The 19,646-nt window shown below is 44.1% G+C and overlaps 1 protein-coding gene across 1 annotated transcript in view; it reads right to left on the reverse strand.

Moving 5' to 3' along the window:
- Positions 1–2,211: 2,211 nt before the first annotated feature.
- The window catches only part of GLDC (glycine decarboxylase), a 120,626-nt gene continuing 103,191 nt past the window's right edge, over positions 2,212–19,646 (reverse strand). The window contains exons 22-25 of the mRNA XM_033237305.1: positions 10,438–10,533; positions 5,813–5,985; positions 4,463–4,543; positions 2,212–2,891 (exon numbers count right to left, since the gene is read on the reverse strand). Of these exons, the coding sequence (XP_033093196.1) occupies positions 2,748–2,891; positions 4,463–4,543; positions 5,813–5,985; positions 10,438–10,533 (494 nt within the window). The 3' untranslated portion in view covers positions 2,212–2,747. The remainder of the gene's footprint in view (positions 2,892–4,462; positions 4,544–5,812; positions 5,986–10,437; positions 10,534–19,646) is intronic.

Genomic DNA, 19,646 nt, shown 5'->3' on the forward strand with positions numbered 1-19,646 from the left:
GCCCAGGGTACAGGAGGAAACAAACCAAGGGCCAAGACAGAAGATAACAGAGAAAGCCTATTTCATGGGGATATGAAGAATGCATTTTTGAATGATGAAATACAGAGAACGACTAGCAAAGCAAGGTGGCTGGGGACAGGGTTCCAAGGGGAGGTGCCTTTCAGGATGAGACCCGAGGCAGAGAAAGACTGGCACAAGCATTAGGTAGTACATGAGCAATTAATAGTGAAGAACAAGTGATTCACTTGACTCTTAATCGCCTGTGTTTGGCTCTGCTATGTTCTAGGGGCAAGTAATGGATAATAGCCATGGAAACAACCTTGGCACTCAACTATAAACACTGTGTAAAATAAGTAGAAAAGAATTGCTGTTTGCTTCCATTATTTACTGTCATACACTTGTCCTTCCTAAGAAGGGGCCACCCCAGGCCCTGATGGATAGCTTGCACTAAGCATGGTTTCCAACTCAGGAAGGGCAGAGTCCCCAGATCTGCAGTTCCCATGGCAGCAGGGTATCCTGTTTTGGCCAATAGGTACTGGAGCCAGTCAGGCTGGGTCCAAATTCTGCCCCTCCCTCCCTCTTACTGGCTGGTAGTGGGACTTTAGGCATCTCTTCATACCCTTCCCCACATGCGTAAGAGTGGAACATTGTAAGGGTCAAATGAGGTAGTATATTTCAAACACTTAAAAGAATATCAAGCCGGGCGCAGTGACTCACGCCTGTAATCCCAGCACTTGAGAGGCTGAGGTCGGTAGTTGGAGGCCTGAGGTCAGGAGTTCGAGACCAGCCTGGCAAACATAGCAAAACCCTATCTCTATAAAAATACAAAAATTAGCCGGGCGTGGTTTTGGGCACCTGTAATCCCAGCTACTCGGGAGACTGAGGCAGGAGAATCACTTGAACCCAGGAGGCAGAGGTTTCAGTGAGCCAAGATCGCACCAATGCACTCCAGCCTGGGTGACAAGAGTGAGACTCTGTCTGAGGGAAAAAAAAAAAATTGATACCTGAGATGCACTATTTAATAGATATCATTTAATTATTATGTTAAAAAGGCCTATCACCTCTGTACTGCTTTGTTAGGCTAAATTGTATAAAGTTTTTAAATATAAAAATAAGTGGAATACTTGCAGATAATTCAATAGAGCACGCAGAGCTTATGTCCAGACCACTAGCATTAAAGCCTAGGGATACTGAGTAATACTGGAGGAAGCCGCCATGCAAGGAACCAAGTAGTCAGGATTAGAGCATTTGCTACTTCTAGGGGAAAGTCATTTGTGACAGGCATGCTAGTTGCCGACCTAAAACCCATTCTCCCCCACCTTTTTAAAAATTAACATACTCCTGATTTTGTTTGGGGCAGTAACATGCCCAGGTAAAAGACTTCCCCACACTTCCTTGTAGCTGGGAGTGAGATTTGAACCAGTTTTGGCCAGCTGCAGCAGTTACTGAGTGGAACCTATTGGAAAACATAAGAAGCAGACTTGGATGGAATCTGCCTTTTGCTCTTTTTTTTTTTAAGGCAAGGTCTCACTCTGTTGCCCAGGCTGGAGTGCAGTGGTGCAATCTCAGCTCACTGCAACTTCTGCCTCCTGGGTTCAAGAAATTCTCCCACCTCAGCCTCCCAAATAGCTGGGACTACAGGTGTGCACCACCATGCCCGGCTAATTTTTTGTATTTTTATAGAGATGGGGTTTCACCATGTTGGCCAGGCTGGTCTCCAACTCCTGACCTCAGGTGATCCTCCCACCTCAGCCTCTCAAAGTGCTGGGATTACAGGCGTAAGCCATTGCGCCTGGCCTTTGCTCTTCTCTTTTAATCCTAACTAGAATGGGTATGTGATGCCTGAAACTGCAATAGCCATCTTGAGATCATGCGGATGAAAACTATATGCAAAGGAAGGCAGAGCAGGAAAACTGAAGGAGAACCAGTGCTTGGCTTATTACCTCTGGACTTAAATGAGAAAAGATAAATTGCTATTTGATTGAACTTCCATAGCTAGAGTACAGTTACATGCAGTCTAACTCAATTCTAACAAAAAGGGCCAAAGTGACCTTCACTGTTGACCAAGACAACAACTGTTTCTTCAGCCATCAAAGGCAAAACTGATGATGTAACAATGGCTATTGGGTTGGTTGGTCTCATTGCCCTTCAGCTCCCACTGAACCTAGGGTATAATGGTGGTAAAACTATAAAGTAGACCAAGAAAAAGGAATTCTTCCAATCAAAATGCTTTTATTAGAATACTAATAAATGCAGATAAAAAAACTTACAGAAAAAGAGGAAAACACTCAGAAATGTGATTACAGATTAGGCATATTAGAAGAAAAAGAGTTCTTCAGGGTATACAAAATGTAAACATTTGCCCTGGGATTTCCCACAGATGGCACAGTCCATGTGGACTTTTTTGGAACAAATATGTGTCTATTAAGTCTCCAGGATAGCCTCTATGATGTCTGCAAACTTGCCATATTAAAAGTTAAAGTTCCTAAAACTTTCTATGCAAAAAACAAAATGGCTCCCAATCCAGGCAGCTGGCACACATGGAAGCAGAATACCAAAGCAAATCCATCTTCCAACCATCAGCTTCGACTCCCTCCAGCTACTGTATTTACATTTACCTTGACAGAGATTACAGAGATATACACAGTATATAAAACTCCTACTTGAGGCTGGGGTGGGAGATAAAATCTTTCTTGCTTATCAAATGATCTGGGGAGAGGCATCAAATCAGTCCCTTAAACTTAGGACTAAGAAGAGGCCCTCTTTTGTTCAGAAAATGGAGACTCATAAACTTCCATGGGTGGGCAGGTACAAACCAGGTGCTGATCTCCATATATGTCATCAATCCGGGCAATTGTTGGCCAGAATTTGTTCTCTGGTTTCACAAAGGGCTGCAAAGGACAAAAGATGGAAATGCTGTGAGATGTTCTGAGAGGTTTCTCTTAGGGAAAAGGAGTGGCCAATGCTATTCCCACAGCCTAAGACACCATCAGCCCAATAAATATTCTGAGAACCTAAAATCCAACCCTACATTACCAGTGAAAAAACGAGGCATCTCCCAGGAAACGTCCCTGATCACCACCCCTGCTAAGCATCCCCATGTGCTGTTGATCTCTGGATTGTTTATAGCAAAGTTGTGTTTGAAGGACTTCAACCTCTTAAAGAAGACTTTGGAATCTATGTTTATCTATGCCCATTATATCCTTAAGTTTGGATATTCAGCTGACCTTCTCTTTTAACATACGTCTAATTTATTTACCATGTCATTTTCCATAAATTCAGTTTATTTAAAAGTTAATTTCTCTGCCAGGCACGGTGGCTCACACCTTTAATCCCAGCACTTTGGGAGGCCGAGGTGGGCAAATCATCTAAGGTCAGGAGTTCGAGACCAGCCTGACCATGGAGAAACCCCATCTCTACTAAAAATATAAAAGTAGCTGGGCATGGTGGCGCATGCCTGTAATTCCAGCTACTCGGGAGGCTGAGGTAGGAGAATTGCTTTAACCCGGGAGGTAAAGGCTGCAGTGAGCCGAGATTGTGCCATTGCACCCCAGCCTGGGCAACAAGAGAGAAACTATGTCTCAAAAAAAAAAAAAAAAAAGTTAATTTCTCATACTGTGCATAAAATAAAAATTTGAACAATTTAAAAAAAAAAAAGCATCGGCTGGGCACGGTGGCTCACGCCTGTAATCCCAGCACTTTGGGAGGCCGAGGTGGGTGGATCACGAGGTCAGGAGATCAAGACCATCTTGGCTAACACAGTGAAACCCTGTCTCTACTAGAAATACAAAAAATTAGCCAGGTGTGGTGGCGGGCGCCTGTAGTCCCAGCTACTTGGAGGCTGAGGCAGGAGAATGGCGTGAACCTGGGAGGTGCAGCTTACAGTGAGCCGAGATCATGCCACTGCACTCCAGCCTGGGTGACAGAGCAAGACTCTGTCTGTCTCAAAAAAAAAAAAAGCATCATTTTGTTTGCCCTCCTCTCCAATGACAACCATTATCCTGAATACAGGATTTACCATTCTCATTATGTTTTTATACTATTACTGCACAGATCCGTAAATAGTACATAGCATAATTTGGCACATTTTGAACCTTCTCCCTATCTCACTCAGACTACACAGGACCTTCTCCTCCATATAAGAATCAGAAAGGAAAGGAAGGCTGCATTGGGCACCATCTCCCTGTCCCACGGTGGAGGGAAGCACATTGGTCCACTGGGCAGGACTCATATTCAGTTTTCCCCCACTGTGTTCCCTATGAGTTCCCAGACCTGTAGTTGATACTGTATGACCTCACCTCTGAAAGCCAATTTCTTTGCTCCTCATTCCTCGTCAAGGCCCTTATTTCACAAGGTGCCCCACATACAGTTTCTATAATGAGAAAGCTAAGAGTGTACACCCCTCAGGATAGGAGCTGGCCCATGCCTTCCCAGCTGGCACATTCAGATTCAGAGAACTTACGAGTGGGAATGCTGCCACCTCTCTGGAATAAGGCCGGTCCCAGTGGGAGGAGGTAACGCAGGTCAGGGAGTGTGGAGACATCTGAGACAGAGATATGGACAGGGGAGGGGTCAGAAAAATACACTCTCTTCTCCTCCCATCCTGCACCTCAACTGTCAAGCTTCTGACAGGAGCCCAGGCAGAGAAAGCTGTGGTTTTCTTTCAATTTAGGGGGTAGAATGTGATTTGTAATTGTGAAATATTTTAAATATCAGAATGTTATGGTAATAATCATCACATCTACCACCCAGCAGAGTCTAATGAACATTCTGTCATATTGGCTTCACCTTTTAGAAAAAATTACCTACATGTTTGGAGCTGCCTGTATATCCCCTTCCCAGTGCTAACCACTCTTCTGAATTTGGTGTTTACCATTCTCATCATGCTTTTATACTATTACTGCATATGTTGATAAACAGCATATAACATAATTTGGCTCATTTTAAAATCTGATATAATCCTATGAGCAGTATTACCCACTTGTATTATAACTATTATGCTCTTTGAAATGTTTATTGCCATTTGAAAGAATAGCCTAAATCCTGAAAGAAGAAGGAGTCTTCAGAGAGAAAAGAGAAATAAATGATGGTAAGAATAATCATCTTGTATGCCTCCATGACTCTGTGAACTCACCTCTAGAGAGGTGCCTGCCTTCTGCAAGTCACTGGTCCCTGCCCTCTCCTGCAGGCAGGCAGTTTGGGAACCTGCCCCAGCTGCTGCAGCATATCAGACTTGTTCTCTGGGTTATAGCCATGAAGACACAACCACAGCCTTCATGGTATTCTCCACTCCTGATCTTCCAGCTTAATATCTGGACTAACAAGAAACTTAGGACTCTGACCACATATACAATTAACATGTTTTAGAAGAGGTAGAGTAATGCCCAACCAACTTTTCCCCAACATGGAGCATAAACATTGTAACATCCAGTCCAAATGCCAATACAGTTTTCTCAGAGATAACTGCTCTAATATAAGAGGGTGTGCTTGTGCAGAGTTTGTGATATGAATATGTAAATTTTATTTCTGCCATAATCTCACTACAGTACATCAAACAGAGACACAGAATGTTACAAATTCTCCAACTAGACAGTTGTGGACAGCTTCCACAACCACATCATCCTTGAGTAACTGCTATGCTGTTCAAGACGATGCAAACTTCAGAGTAACAACTGCATCTTCTCAGAAGAATTACCTTATTCTAGGGAAGAGTATCATCCTCAGTTGAGAGTTCAGGAGGTGCTGGTACACTGTCCAGACATCATTTTCTAGTTTAAAGAACATTTCAAGCAAAGTTCCAGGGCCTACGCACCTTCAGCGGATTGACCCTGGGGTCGATGCGGCCCTCCTCAATGTCAGCAATTTCCTGCCGAATGCTGATCATGGCATCACAGAATCTGTCCAGCTCTGCCTTGTCCTCCGACTCAGTGGGCTCAACCATGAGGGTCCCTGCCACAGGCCAGGACATGGTAGGGGCGTGAAATCCTGCAAAGGGAGACAGGAGAAATTGCCTCACTGAAAGGTAGTGGCCTACCCAGTTTGGAAGAAAAGTTCCTATCCCTTCTTATACTTTATCCTAAGAAAATCATCAGATACATTTGCAAATGTATGTATATGGGGATTCATCTCAGCACTGTTTATAGAAGAAAAATTTAGGAAACAACCTAATATCCAACAATGGAAGATCAAATAAGCAAATTTTACAGAGCGCCCATACAGTAAATAGACAACCATTCAAAAGTATGTCAATTTGTTAAACTGGCTAAACATTCAAAAATATTAAGTAGGCCGGGCGCGGTGGCTCAAGCCTGTAATCCCAGCACTTTGGGAGCCCGAGACGGGCGGATCACGAGGTCAGGAGATCAAGACCATCCTGGCTAACACGGTGAAACCCCGTCTCTACCAAAAAATACAAAAATCTAGCCGGGCGAGGTGGCGGGCGCCTGTAGTCCCAGCTACTCCGGAGGCTGAGGCAGGAGAATGGCGTGAACCTGGGAGGCGGAGCTTGCAGTGAGCTGAGATCCGGCCACTGCACTCCAGCCTGGGTGACAGAGCGAGACTCCGTCTCAAAAAAAAAAAAAAAAAAAAAAGTAAAAAAGCAAGCCACATAATGATATTCCATGTCTATATATAAATAAAAGAACAAAGTACTTATATAGTACATGCAGATTTTATGAGGGAAGATGCCTTGAAGAAAATATAAAATGTTAACTGTAAATATGGCCAGAAAATGAGACTGGGATTTTTATTTCACTTCGATTATACTTTAGAATCTTTCAGTAATTATCATGTATTACTTGTAATTAAGAGAAAGAAATAAAAATATTATAGCTTAGCAAAAGTTAAATAATGAGATAACAAGAGCTAAGGACTCTGGAGCAAATCTTATTGTCCCCATTTTGTACGATAAGGAAACTGAAGTTTGGCCACTATGTGGAAAGCCTTTGCCTTTACATTGCACACAGGTTCAGTGTGTTTCTGTTTCCAAAGGTTTACACATAAGGTGATGCAACAAGACACGTAGTCAAGAGAGAGATTTCCAGGACAAAAATCAAAAACAACATTTTCCATTTCTTGTATTTTTTTCTTTTTTTTTTTTTTTTTTTTTTTTTTTGAGACGGAGTCTTGCTCTGTCACCGGGGCTGGAGTGCAGTGGCCGGATCTCAGCTCACTGCAAGCTCCGCCTCCCGGGTTCCCGCCATGCCATTCTCCTGCCTCAGCCTCCCGAGTAGCTGGGACTACAGGCGCCCGCTACCTCGCCCGGCTAGTTTTTTGTATTTTTTTAGTAGAGACGGGGTTTCACCGTGTTAGCCAGGATGGTCTCGATCTCCTGACCTCGTGATCCACCCGTCTCGGCCTCCCAAAGTGCTGGGATTACAGGCTTGAGCCACCGCGCCCGGCCTCTTGTATTTTTTTCTATGAAGTTTTTTTTTTTTTTTTTTTTGAGACAGAGTCTTGCTCTATTGCTCAGGCTAGAGTGCACTGGCACACTCACGGCTCACTGCAGCCTCAACCTTCTGGGCTCAAATGATCCTCCCACCTAAGCCTTCCAAGCAACTGAGACTACAGGTGCACGCCACCATAGCCGGCTAATTTTTTTGTTGTTGCAGAGACAGGGTTTTGCCATGTTGTCCAGGCTGGTCTCCAGCTACCGAGGTCAACTGATTTGCCTGTCTCTGCCTCCCAGCATGCAGGGATAACAGGCATGAGCCACCACACTGGCCCTATGAAACTTTTAAAAGCTGAAGAACAACTCCCAAGTTGAGACACCTCTGAACTAATCTTGCCCCAGTGTGCAGTGGTTCTCAAATTCTGGTGAGCATCATAATTACATGGGGTACTTTAGAGTCACATCCGCATGATTTAAAAAATTCTCTACCAACATTTTATTTAAAAATGTTCAGGCCAGGTGCTGTGGCTCACACACCTATAATCCCAGCACTTTGGGAGGCCAAAGCCAGCAGATTGCTTAAGCCCAGCAGTTTGAGACCTGCCTGGGCAATATGGCAAAACCCCATCTCTACAAAAAATACAAAAATTAGCCAGGTGTAGTGGTATGTGCCTGTAGTCCCAGCTACTTAGAAAGCTGAGGTGGGAGGATCACTTGAACCCAGGAGTTGAGCCTGCAGTGAGTCAAGATCACAACACTGCACTCCAGCCTGGGTGACAGAGTGAGACCCTGTCTCTATTTTAAAAAAAAAAAAAAAACACTAACATTCAGATGAGTTGAAAGGACTGTAGGTGAGCACCCATATACCCACCATCTAGATCCTACAATGCCATTGTTTGCTTTATCACATATCTACTCATCTAGCTATCTGCCTTACTTTCTGATGCATTTCAAAGTACACTGCAGTCATTAGTACACTTCACTCTTAAACCCTTCAGCATACATATCATGACTAGAATTCAATATCTGTTCACATATTTTTGTGATAAAACTTACAGTGAAATGCACAAATCCTAACTGTACCACTTAATGAGTTTTGGTAAATACATATACCTTTGTCACTCAAACCAGACCGGGATTTTTTTTTTAAGAGAACAAGCTGATTACCTATCACGTCTGCCCTTAATTCCCTGTGTGAGCAAATTCAGTCCGATGTATTCTGCTGTAGTGGTTCCCATATTTTGAACTACCTGAGTTCTTGCAAAAAAAATTCCTGCACCTGGACCCTGATTCAGGAAGTCCAAGGTAGGGCCCAAAAATCTATGGTCATAAAACATGCCAGGTGATTCTGATAATAGGTCTGATAATTAGCCTGGAACTGCTGTCTAAGGCAGTATGCCCCAAACTTGCCTGAAAGACTCATACAGAAGCTGCATGTTAAATATACAGATTATTAGCTCTCTTCCTTAAAAATTCACATTCAGCAGTTATGCTTAAGACCTGGAAACTATGTTGTCATGTTCCTTGCTTTTTGACTTAGCTATTCATTTGATCTCCCATTTATTAACACTATGTGTTGAGTGCCTACTGTGTGCCAGGCACCTGGACAATTCTGGGCTTTTGGACAAGTGTGGAAACGGTTCTATCAATCATCAAAGTAACACTGAGGTCGGGAGACAACATGATTTGGAAACACTGGGTGGTAACTTCAGTTACCATTTCCCTGTGAGTCCCTCCTCTCCTTGCAAATGCTGTTGCAGTTAGATGTGTGAAGTAGGCAAGGCATCCACAAAGTGTCTTATCCCGAATCAGCCATTACCCAATCTCTAGCCGGGAGGCTATCAGGAGAAAGGAGTTCTACTGTCAGGTTACAAGAGGTGTCAAGCGGAGATCTTGAGGATGGGATTGGTAATTTCATTAATGAAGCCTTTCTCTGGCTTTCCCATCTATTATCAGTGTAACTGCATAATAAGAGCATTCTTTGAGAGTGAGTCACACACGTGGGATTCCTATTATGATGCATTAGTGAAACTATTAAATTTAAAAGATTTTTCTCTTTTCTTCCCAAAACAAGTCATTAAAACTCAGATAGGACTCCATATCCATCGAATGGCAAAGTTCTCCCCAACTTAGCCTTTCTGAGAATTGAAAGATCCTTGATACTATTAATATCATTTTCATATTGTTATAATAGTAATATTGGCTGGGCGTACTGGCTCACACCTGTAATCCCAGCACTTTCGGAGACTGAGGCAGGTGGACTGCCTGAGCTCAGGAGTCCGAGACCAGCCTGGCCAACATGGTGAAACCCCGTCTCTACTAAAAATACAAAAAAAAAAAAGCTGGGTATGGTGGTGTGCACCTGTAGTCCAGCTACTTGGGAGGCTGAGGCACAAGAATCACTTGAACTGGGGAGGTGGAGGTTGCAGTGAGCCGAGATCGCACCACTGCACTCCAACCTGGGCAACAGAGTGAGACTCTGTCTTCCCAACCCCCTAAAAAGCAATATGATCTTAATATTATAATATTAATAACATTGTTCACTAGGAAAATGTAGTGAGCTAGTTGAATGAACACCCACTAATGCACATGTCTTTCAAAATGCTTCAAAGAAAGTTGCATTTTCTTTGTGAAAACTGCTACACTTATTTCTTCATCTCCAGAAGCAGCTGAAACAGCTACGCCATGACGGAGGTGGCTATAAAACTCCAATGCCATTTGTCTCTACCACTTCGATGGGTTATTTGCTCTGCTTCCTTCACCACTACACTCACTGCAACTCACTGGGGTTTTAATTTTAATCATAAACACTTCTTTTCTTGGCTGTTAATGGATTCAAGATGCGTATTTTAATATCTTCTGAAGGGCAGGACCAATGCGGTCATAAGGAAACTTTTTTCTCTATTATTTTGGAGGTTGCCAAGAATCCTGAGCTCCCCATTTATCCCCCAGATCAGTTTACTGTGGTGCCTGCACTTTCCATTTGTGCATTAGGAAGTTGTCCACAGCCAGCATGGGCGGCGGCATGAATGTCAAAAGCCACTTACCATAATCCTGGAGTCTCTTGGCCACATCCACAGCCTCAATATTTGCAGACTTTTTGAAGGGTCTCGTGTCCAAAATAAATTCATGACCCACATAACCTGTTCAGGAAAGTTGTTTCAGCCCAAGATTAGCATCAGCTTATTGTTTTACCCAAACAAATGAATAAGTAATTTAATGAATAAGTGTCGGCTTTTTACGTGTATCAGTGAGGACCAAGAAGCCATGGGTACTGGGTAAGTTTATTGTTGTCAATAACGATTTCATTTAGTCTTATTACAAATAAAAATGTTTAGCACATTGGGCCGATGTGTCTGATGTTCAGCTTACTACACACCTGTGAACCTGATTATGGCTAATGGCAGGTGGGAGGCATTACTGGAACATTTGACTGGAGGTGTCTGGGGATGAGATTATTTCTATTCTGCGGACGTAAAATCTACTGGCAACAGTTAAATGCGTCACATAGTCCTGATCCTTTTATACAAAATATTTCTAGAGCCATTGACACTTTTTAGCAACTTTACCCTCAATATCAAATAATTACTTTTGCGTGTGTATAGATATGGATATATCAAAGATAATATCCATAAGACACATACAGAATTTTATGTTTCTTTGAAGGACCTTTTGATGTTTTGGTTTCAGGCTGCAAACAAAGAATTAGAAATATGTGATGTCAAACAATATACTGTAAGTAACAAGGAGTTAATGAGGCCAAAGTCTGTGTAACCCAGTTCACTTTGTTCTACCAATGACATATCCCTTATTTGAAATTGTAGATCTTTATTTGAGTCTCATGTTGGCACCCAAAAGTTTTGGATTTTCAGGCCAGGCACAGTGACTCATGCCAGTAATCCCAGCACTTTGGGAGGCTGAGGTGGGCAGATCATTTTAGATCAGGAGTTCCAGACCAGCCAGGGCAACATGGCAAAACCCTATCCCTACTAAAAATAGTATCACCTGAGCCTAGCAAGTCGAGGCTGCCGTGAGCCACGATCACACGACTGCACTCCAGCCTGGGCAATAGGAGCGAGACCCTGTCTCAAAAAAATAAATACAAATTTTTAGAAAAACTTGTAGATTTTCAGATTAGGGATATGCAACCTGTAGTTCATAAACAGGCTTCTTCTCTAGGTCCAGGCTGCCAGTAGCTCCTCAGAATGAGCTACTGACCACACAACCATCATCAGGAATAAACCATTAAGTCAGCGTTTTAATAAATAGACCAGGCCGGGCGCGGTGGCTCAAGCCTGTAATCCCAGCACTTTGGGAGGCCGAGACGGGCGGATCGCGAGGTCAGGAGATCGAGACCATCCTGGCTAACACGGTGAAACCCCGTCTCTACTAAAAATACAAAAAAAAAACTAGCCGGGCGAGATGGCGGGCGCCTGTAGTCCCAGCTACTCGGGAGGCTGAGGCAGGAGAATGGCGTAAACCCGGGAGGCGGAGCTTGCAGTGAGCTGAGATCCGGCCACTGCACTCCAGTCCGGGCGACAGAGCGAGACTCCGCCTCAAAAAAAAAATAAATAATAAATAAATAAATAAATAAATAAATAGACCAATATTCCTCCGGGGCTTCCCAAATTCCACGGTCCATCAACTCACGAATTGCCTTCCAGGAAAGTATCTACTCATGAGATAATGATGTACTTCTTCTTCTTAACCCACTTTCCTCACTCTCAGCAAAAATGAATCCACTTACAGAGACTCAGAGCAAGCATAACTTCTCAAGCCTGTGAAGAATAGATTCAGTAATTAATAGCCCCTGAAAACGGTCTATGAACTGCTCTGCTTCTCATAGAATGAATAAATATGAAAGAGGTCACACCTATAATCCCAGCACTTTGGGAGGCTGAGGCAGGCAGATCACTTGAGGTCAGGAGTTAGAAACCAGCCTGGCCAACATGGTGAAACCCTGTCTCTATGGGGGAAAAAAAAAAACAAACAAAAATTAGCCAGGTGTAGGGGCAGGTGCCTGTAGTTCCAGCTACTCAGGAGACTGAGTGAGAGAATCATCTGAACCTGGGAGGTGGTGGGTGCAGTGAGCCAAGATGGCACCACTGCACTCAAGCCTGGGAGACAAAGCGAGACTTCATCCCCCCAAAAATAAATAAATAAAAGAAGTGGTTTTGTTTGAAAATTAAACTATAAAGAGCCTAAGACTCTGAATATATTGACACTGCATATTTTTAAACTATGCTTTAAGGAAAAAAAAAAAAAAACTTTAAAAAAATTGAGACAGGGGCCGGGCACGGTGGCTCAAGCCTGTAATCCCAGCACTTTGCGAGGTGGATCATGAGGTCAAGAGATAGAGACCATCCTGGCCAATGTGGTGAAACCCTGTCTCTACTAATAATACAAAAATTAGCTGGGCGTGGTAGCGCACGCCTGCAGTCTCAGCTACTTGGGAGGCTTAGACAGGAGAATCGCTTGAACCCAGGAGTCGGAGGTTGTAGTGAGCCAAGATCACGCCACTGCACTCCAGCCTGGTGACACAGCGAGACTCTGTCTCAAAGAAAAAAGAAATTGAGACAGGGTTGAGTGCTCTGTCACTCACGCTGGAGTGCAGTAGTGCCACCACAGCTCACTGCAGCCTTGACCTCCTGGGCCCAACCAATCCTCCCAGTTCAGCTTCCTGAGAGTAGCTGGGACTACAGGTGTGCACCACCATGCCCAGCTAATTTCTGTAGAGATGGGGTCTCACTATGGCTAGGCTGGTCTCAAACTCCAGGGCTCAAGTGATCCCCCCATCTCAGCCTCCCAAAGTGCTGGGATTACAGGCATGAGCCACTGCGCCCAGCCAAAACATGCTTTCTAACAGTGATGGAGAATAAATTGTAAGGAGTGTGATTCAAAAGCAGAAAATTCAGCCAGGCATGGTAGCTCACACTTGTAATCCCAGCATTTCAGGAGACCGAGGCAGGAAGATCGCTTGAGCTCAAGAGTTTGAGACCAGCCTGGGCAGCATAGTGAGAACTTGTTTCTACAAAAAAACAAAAAATTAGGTGCAGGTGTGCCTGCCTGTAGTACCAGCTACGTGTAAGGCTGAGGTGGGAGAATCGCTTGATCCCAGGAGGCTGAGGCTGCAGTGAGCTATGAAAATGTGACTGCACTCCAGCCTGGGTAACAGAGCAAGACCGTCTCTTAAACAAAATAAAACAAAATGCCCTGATTGTGACAATGATTGGAGGACAAAAGCTAATGGAAGCTCGCTGCTCAGAATGACACCAGACAGCAGGGAGGGGAGGAAGGGAGGGACACAGTGGGGGGAGGAGTCACTCTTGCTGGCAGCACAAGAGGAGAGTCTTCCAAGCAGAGGTTCAGTAATAGCTGAAAGGCACCATCAAGCCAAGCCCAACACAGCACTGCTAATACCACAGTGCCATCTGAAGAGGGCCCCACCACAGCCAAGAGGTTTGGGAAGGGCTCCATTTTCTAAATGAAGTTCAGATGTTAGTTTCTAAATCCATATTCTATTGCGTTCAAATAGAAACTACAGTGGAATTCCAGCATCTCTCTCCATCTCTACGTGAGCCCTGAAAGGGATGAAATTTCTTTTTTTTTTTGAAACGGAGTCTCGCTCTGTTGCCCAGGCTGGAGTGCAGTGGCCGGATCTCAGCTCACTGCAAGCTCCGCCTCTCAGGTTCACGCCATTCTCCTGCCTCAGCCTCCCGAGTAGCTGGGACTACAGGCGCCCGCCACCACGCCCGGCTAATTTTTTGTATTTTCAGCAGAGATGGGGTTTCACTGGGTTAGCCAGGATGGTCTCGATCTCCTGACCTCGTGATCCGCCAGTCTCGGCCTCCCAAAGTGCTGGGATTACAGGCTTGAGCCACCGCGCCCAGCCGGGATGAAATTTCAACTTGGTGGCTGTCAGAAGCCAGATCCTAAGATATTCTTTGCAGCCTTTAGGACACACAAACCTGCTATAGGGCAATGCCGGGGCAATATCAAGTGGAAATTGAATAAAGCACCCAGCACCAAGTTTCAGTGTTCACGGAGTAGGTGTTTCTGCTGGACCTAACTGTGACTATAGCTGAGAAGGTACCACGTGAAAGGGGCAAGGAGGACAGGAGGGGGTGGGATGAAGGAAAAGCAAAGTAAACGCTGGGCGGCTAAGTGGGAACCACCGCCCCCATATATAGACTGTCTTCTGAGGGTAAGAACAATATGGGAATGTGCTGTGGAAAAACAGGGCTTCTCAAAACCCTCCTTGAGAGAAGGGGCCAGACCTTACTTATCCCCCATCCTCAAGGTGGCTGCCGAGGAATCAATTAACTCACTCGGTAACTACTCTGGAAAGCTCTGCTGGGCAATCAATGCTTGGTCAAGCCTTTTAGCTGCAATCCACAGACCATGACTAACAGAATCAAACCTCCTGGCTGTTTCCTTGTAGTTCAAGCTAGAATGAGGTTTCCCTGAGAATGAGTTCAGGTAAGTGGGACTCAGCAGGGTCACTTGTGAGCCAAGGACATGAGGGCCCAGCCCCTGAGGCCCCTGCCCACCCATACAGCAAGGGTCACCTGGAAACCTCTGCAGGGACAAGTATTTGCAGGCAGAGTTGGGTTTGTCTGATTTAAAAAAAAAAAAAAAAAAAGGCAGATGGCCTGAGGTCAAGAGATCAAAATAAGCCTGGCCAACATGGCGAAACCTTGTCTCTACTAAAAATATAAAAATTAGCCAGGTGCAGTGGCGGGCGCCTGTATTCACAGTGGGAGGCTGAGGCAGGAGAATCGCTTGAGCCCAGGAGGCGGAGGTTGCAGTGAGCCGAGATTGCACCACTGGACTCTAGCTTGGGTGACAGAGCAAGACTCTGTCTCAAAAAAAAAAAAAAAGATAGGCTTATAAGAAATTAAAACATAAAGAAAACATTGGAATACTAACAAAGTCATCTCCTCCTACTAATGGGAACTCCATTCAGATCAAACAGTGACCTTTGCCTCCCACAAAAGTAGACAGCTATGGATTTTTGCAATTCTTCCTTTAAAATGTATCCTCTTGCCTGGTGCAGCGGTTCACACCTGTAATCCCAGTACTTTGGGAGGCCTAGGTGGGCAGATAACCTGAGATCAGGAGTTCGAGACCAGCCTGACCAACATAGAGAAACCCCATCTCTACTAAAAATACAAAATTAGCCAGGCATGGTGGCGCATGCCTGTAATCCCAGCTATTCAGGAGGCTGAGGTAGGAGAATCACTTGAACCCAGGAGGCAGAGGTTGAGGTGAGCCGAGAACGTGCCATTACAATCCGGTCTGGGCAACAAGAGCGAAACTGTCTCAAAAAAAAAAAAAAGTATCATCTTACCTGAGGTAATTCCTTTCTTTCCTCATTCTAGCAGAATACAGTCATGCATTACTTAATGAAGGGAATATGTTCTGAGAAGTGCATTGTGAGATGACTTTGTCATTGTGCAAACAGCATTGTGTGCTTACATAAACTAGTTGGTAAAGTCTACTATATATACTGAGGCTACATGGTACAGCCTCTTGCTCCTACTGTACTGAATACTGTAGGCAATCGTAACACAATGGTCCGAATCTGTGTATCTAAACATATCTCAACATAGAAAAGATAGAGCAAAAATATGGCATAAAAGATAAAAAATGGTACACCTGTGTAGGGCACTTACCATGAACGGAGCTTACAGGACTGGAAGTTGCTCTGGATGAGTCAGTGAGTGAGTGGTGAGTGAATGGGAAGGTATAGGACATTCCTGTGTACTACCATAGACTTTATAAACACTGTACACTTAGGCTATATTAACTTTTTTTTAAAAATTTTTTTCTTCAATAATAAATTAACCTTAGCTTACTGTAACTTTTTTGAGGCAGAGTCTCAATCTGTGGCCCAGGCTGGAGTGCAGTGGCACAATCTTGGCTCACTGCAGCCTCCGCTTCCTGGGTTCAAGCGATTATCATGCCTCAGCCACCCGAATAGCTGGGATTACAGGCGCACACCACCACGCCTGGCTAATTTTTGTATTTTTAGTAGAGACAGAGTTTCACCATGTTGGCCAGGCTGGTCTCGAACTCCTGAGTTCAAGTGATCTGCCCGCCTCGGCCTCCCAAAGTGCTGGAATTACAGGCGTGAGCCACCGCACCTGGCCTACTGTAACTTTTTTACTTTATAAACTTTTAAATTTTTAAAAATTTCTGACGCTTTTGTAATAACACTTAAAACACAATTGTACAGCTGTACAAAAACACTTTCTTTCTCGGTATCCTTATCCTGTATGCTTTCTTCTACATTTAATTTCTTTTTACTTTTTAAACTTTTTTGTTAAAAACTAAGACACAAACACACACCTTTGTCTAGGCCTACAGATTCAGGATGCTCAATATCACTGTCTTCCACCTCCACATCTTTTTTTTTTTTGAGACAGGGTCTCACTCTGTCCCCCAGGCTGGAGTGCAGTGGCACCATTACAACTCACTGCAGCCTCAACTTCCCAGGCTCAAGCAATCCTCCCGCCTCAACCTTCCAACTAGCTGGGACTATAGGTGTGTGCCACGATGGCGGTTAATTTTTTTTTTTTTTGAAGAGATAGGTCTCATGATGTTTCCCAGGCTGGTCTCAAACTCCTGGGCTCAAACAACTCTCCTGCCTTGGCCTCCCAAACTGCTGGGATTGCAGGCATGAGCCACAGCACTTGGCCCCTTCTCCGACATCTTGTCCCTCTGGAAGGTGTTCAGGGACACTAACACACATGGAGCTGCTATCTCCTGTGATGACCATGCCTTCTTCTGGAATACCTCCTGAAGTGTCTGCCCTGAGGCTGTTTTACAGTTAACTTTTTTTTTTTTTTACAGTAGAAGGAACACACTCTAAAATAATGATGGTGGCCAGGCGCAGTGGCTCACACCTGTAATCCCAGCATTTTGGGAGTCCAAGGTGGGAGGATCACCTGAGGTCAGGAGTTTGAGGCCAGCCCAGGCAACATGGTGAAACCCCATCTCTACTAAAAATGCAAAAATCAGCCGAGTGTGGTGATGAACACCTGTAGTCCCAGCTACTGGGGAAGCTGAGGCAGGAGAATCACTTGAACCTGGGAGGCGGGGTTGCAGTGAGCCAAGATCGCGCCACTGCACTCCAGCCTGGGTGACCAAGTGAGACTCTGTCTCAAAAAATAATAATAAAAATAATGATAAAAAGCATTATGTAGCAAGTACATAAACCAGCAGCATAGTCTTTATCGTTATTATTAGGTGCTATATATAAATATAAGTGTCATACTTTTAGACAACCCATCTCAGCCTCCCAAAGTGCTTGGATTACAGGCGTGAACCACCACACCCGGCCACTACTAAATAAAAGTAAACATAAGGAAGTTTAAAATATGAACAAATAAGCAATTAGGAAAAAAACCAATAGGATGCAGTTATATATCTTTTTAAAATATGGAAACAACATGATTTTAAGCTGCGAAATCAGAGAGCCGGCTGTAAAGGAGAGTGAAGTAGACAACTGATGGGGGAACACAGTTTCCCTGGATGGGCAAGGTTGGCACTAAGAACTGGGGAAACATTGAGAGCATTGGCTACATATACTAAAACAATAAGGTCATTTTCACCTGTCAAATTGGCAATGATATATTGTTTTCTTGTTCTTCTGTCTAGTTCTCAGTCCTCACTAGGCCCCAGTGTGATGGCCACTCTCATATGTTATCACTGAGAGATAAATTGGCACAAAGTCTCTGGGAAAAAAATTGAAGCCATACGTGTCAAGAGCTTCAGTGCATTCATATCCTCTGAGATAATAATTGTTTTTCTATGACTCTCTCCTAAGGAAATTATCAGGCAAGATTCTTTAAAATTTCAAGCAAAGGATACTCATTGCCACATTGTAATAAATGCAAACAAAGGGAACAAAACTATACAATTGGTTAAATCATGGCACATCTATACAATGGAATTGACAGTGCCACTTTCAAAGATTATTTAGTGACGGGGAAAATGCTCATAATATACAGTTAAAAAACAGGCTAAAAACTGTATTTTTAGGGTGGGTGCAGTGGCTCACGCCTATAACCCCAGCACTTTGGGAGGCCAAGGTGGGAGGATCACTTGAGCAGAGGAGTTTAAGACCAACCTGGGCAACAGAGCAAGACCCCATCTCTACAAAAAATATATATATAAATAAATTAGCCAGGTGTGGGGGTGTGTGCCTGTGGTCCCAGCTACTTGGGAGGATGAGTTAGGAGGGTCACTTGAACCCAGGAGGTCAAGATTGCAGTGAGCTACCATGGCACCACTACACTTCAGCCCGGACAACAAACTAATAAAACTATCTGTAGTATGATCAATTGTACAAACAAAAGAGGAGAAGAAATACAGAAAATATTAGTAATGCCTATAACTGTTTGATGGAACCATGGACCATTTACATTTTCTTTGTCATGCTTTATTATTTTCCAAAGGTTCCATGCTGAGCATATATACATTATTTATATAATCAGACAGAATAAATATTGAAGCTATTCCTTAAAGCCAATACACAAGCAGGATACATTTCACGGAGCAGGAGCTAAGCTAGGTTTGAATTAATTAGTAACTCTTGCCACTTCTTTAGTACCCACTTCACAGATGCATTTTATTGTGTTGCTTAGAGACATGTTGCCCACAACTGTGTTTTCTGCTCTCTGGGAAGCATTCTTAACCAGCGCTTCCGGTTATTTGATCCTATTCTTTTTCAAACTGTGGAACCACCCCTTTGGATACAGATTTATAAGGTAAGACCAGCCGTTAAATTAAAGATCACAGCTATAGAGGTATATTCCACCTGGACCAGAGAAAGCAAGATCCCATAAGCGCCGTGTTGCTATTGCCCAGGTGCAGGCGGGTGGGCTGGTTCCTGATGTCTGTCTCTCTGATCCAAGCTCCAGGTCCCGGTGTCTGTCCTGCTCTCACTCTGGGACCATAGCAAGGACTCGTACCTGGTTCTCAGCTCCAGCCTTTCCTTTCCAGGGAGACTTTGTCCCCCTATCTGTTTTTCTCTCAAAGGTATCTTCACTCTCCCTTCTCACAGCTTAAAATCATGTTGTTTTCATAGCTAAAAAGAAAATATAACTACATCCTACTGAAGCAACCCCCTCCTCCTTCACTACCAAACTCCCCGCAAACATGGAATCCTTCTCCCCTCTCCTTCCCGACCTCCATCCACATCTCGGCCCATTTCCATCCAGCGTCTGCCTCACCATTGTGCCCAAACTAC

This window comes from Trachypithecus francoisi, unplaced genomic scaffold, assembly GCF_009764315.1.
Source record: "Trachypithecus francoisi isolate TF-2019V2 unplaced genomic scaffold, Tfra_2.0 Lachesis_group16, whole genome shotgun sequence".
In the NCBI taxonomy this organism is placed as follows: domain Eukaryota; kingdom Metazoa; phylum Chordata; class Mammalia; order Primates; family Cercopithecidae; genus Trachypithecus; species Trachypithecus francoisi.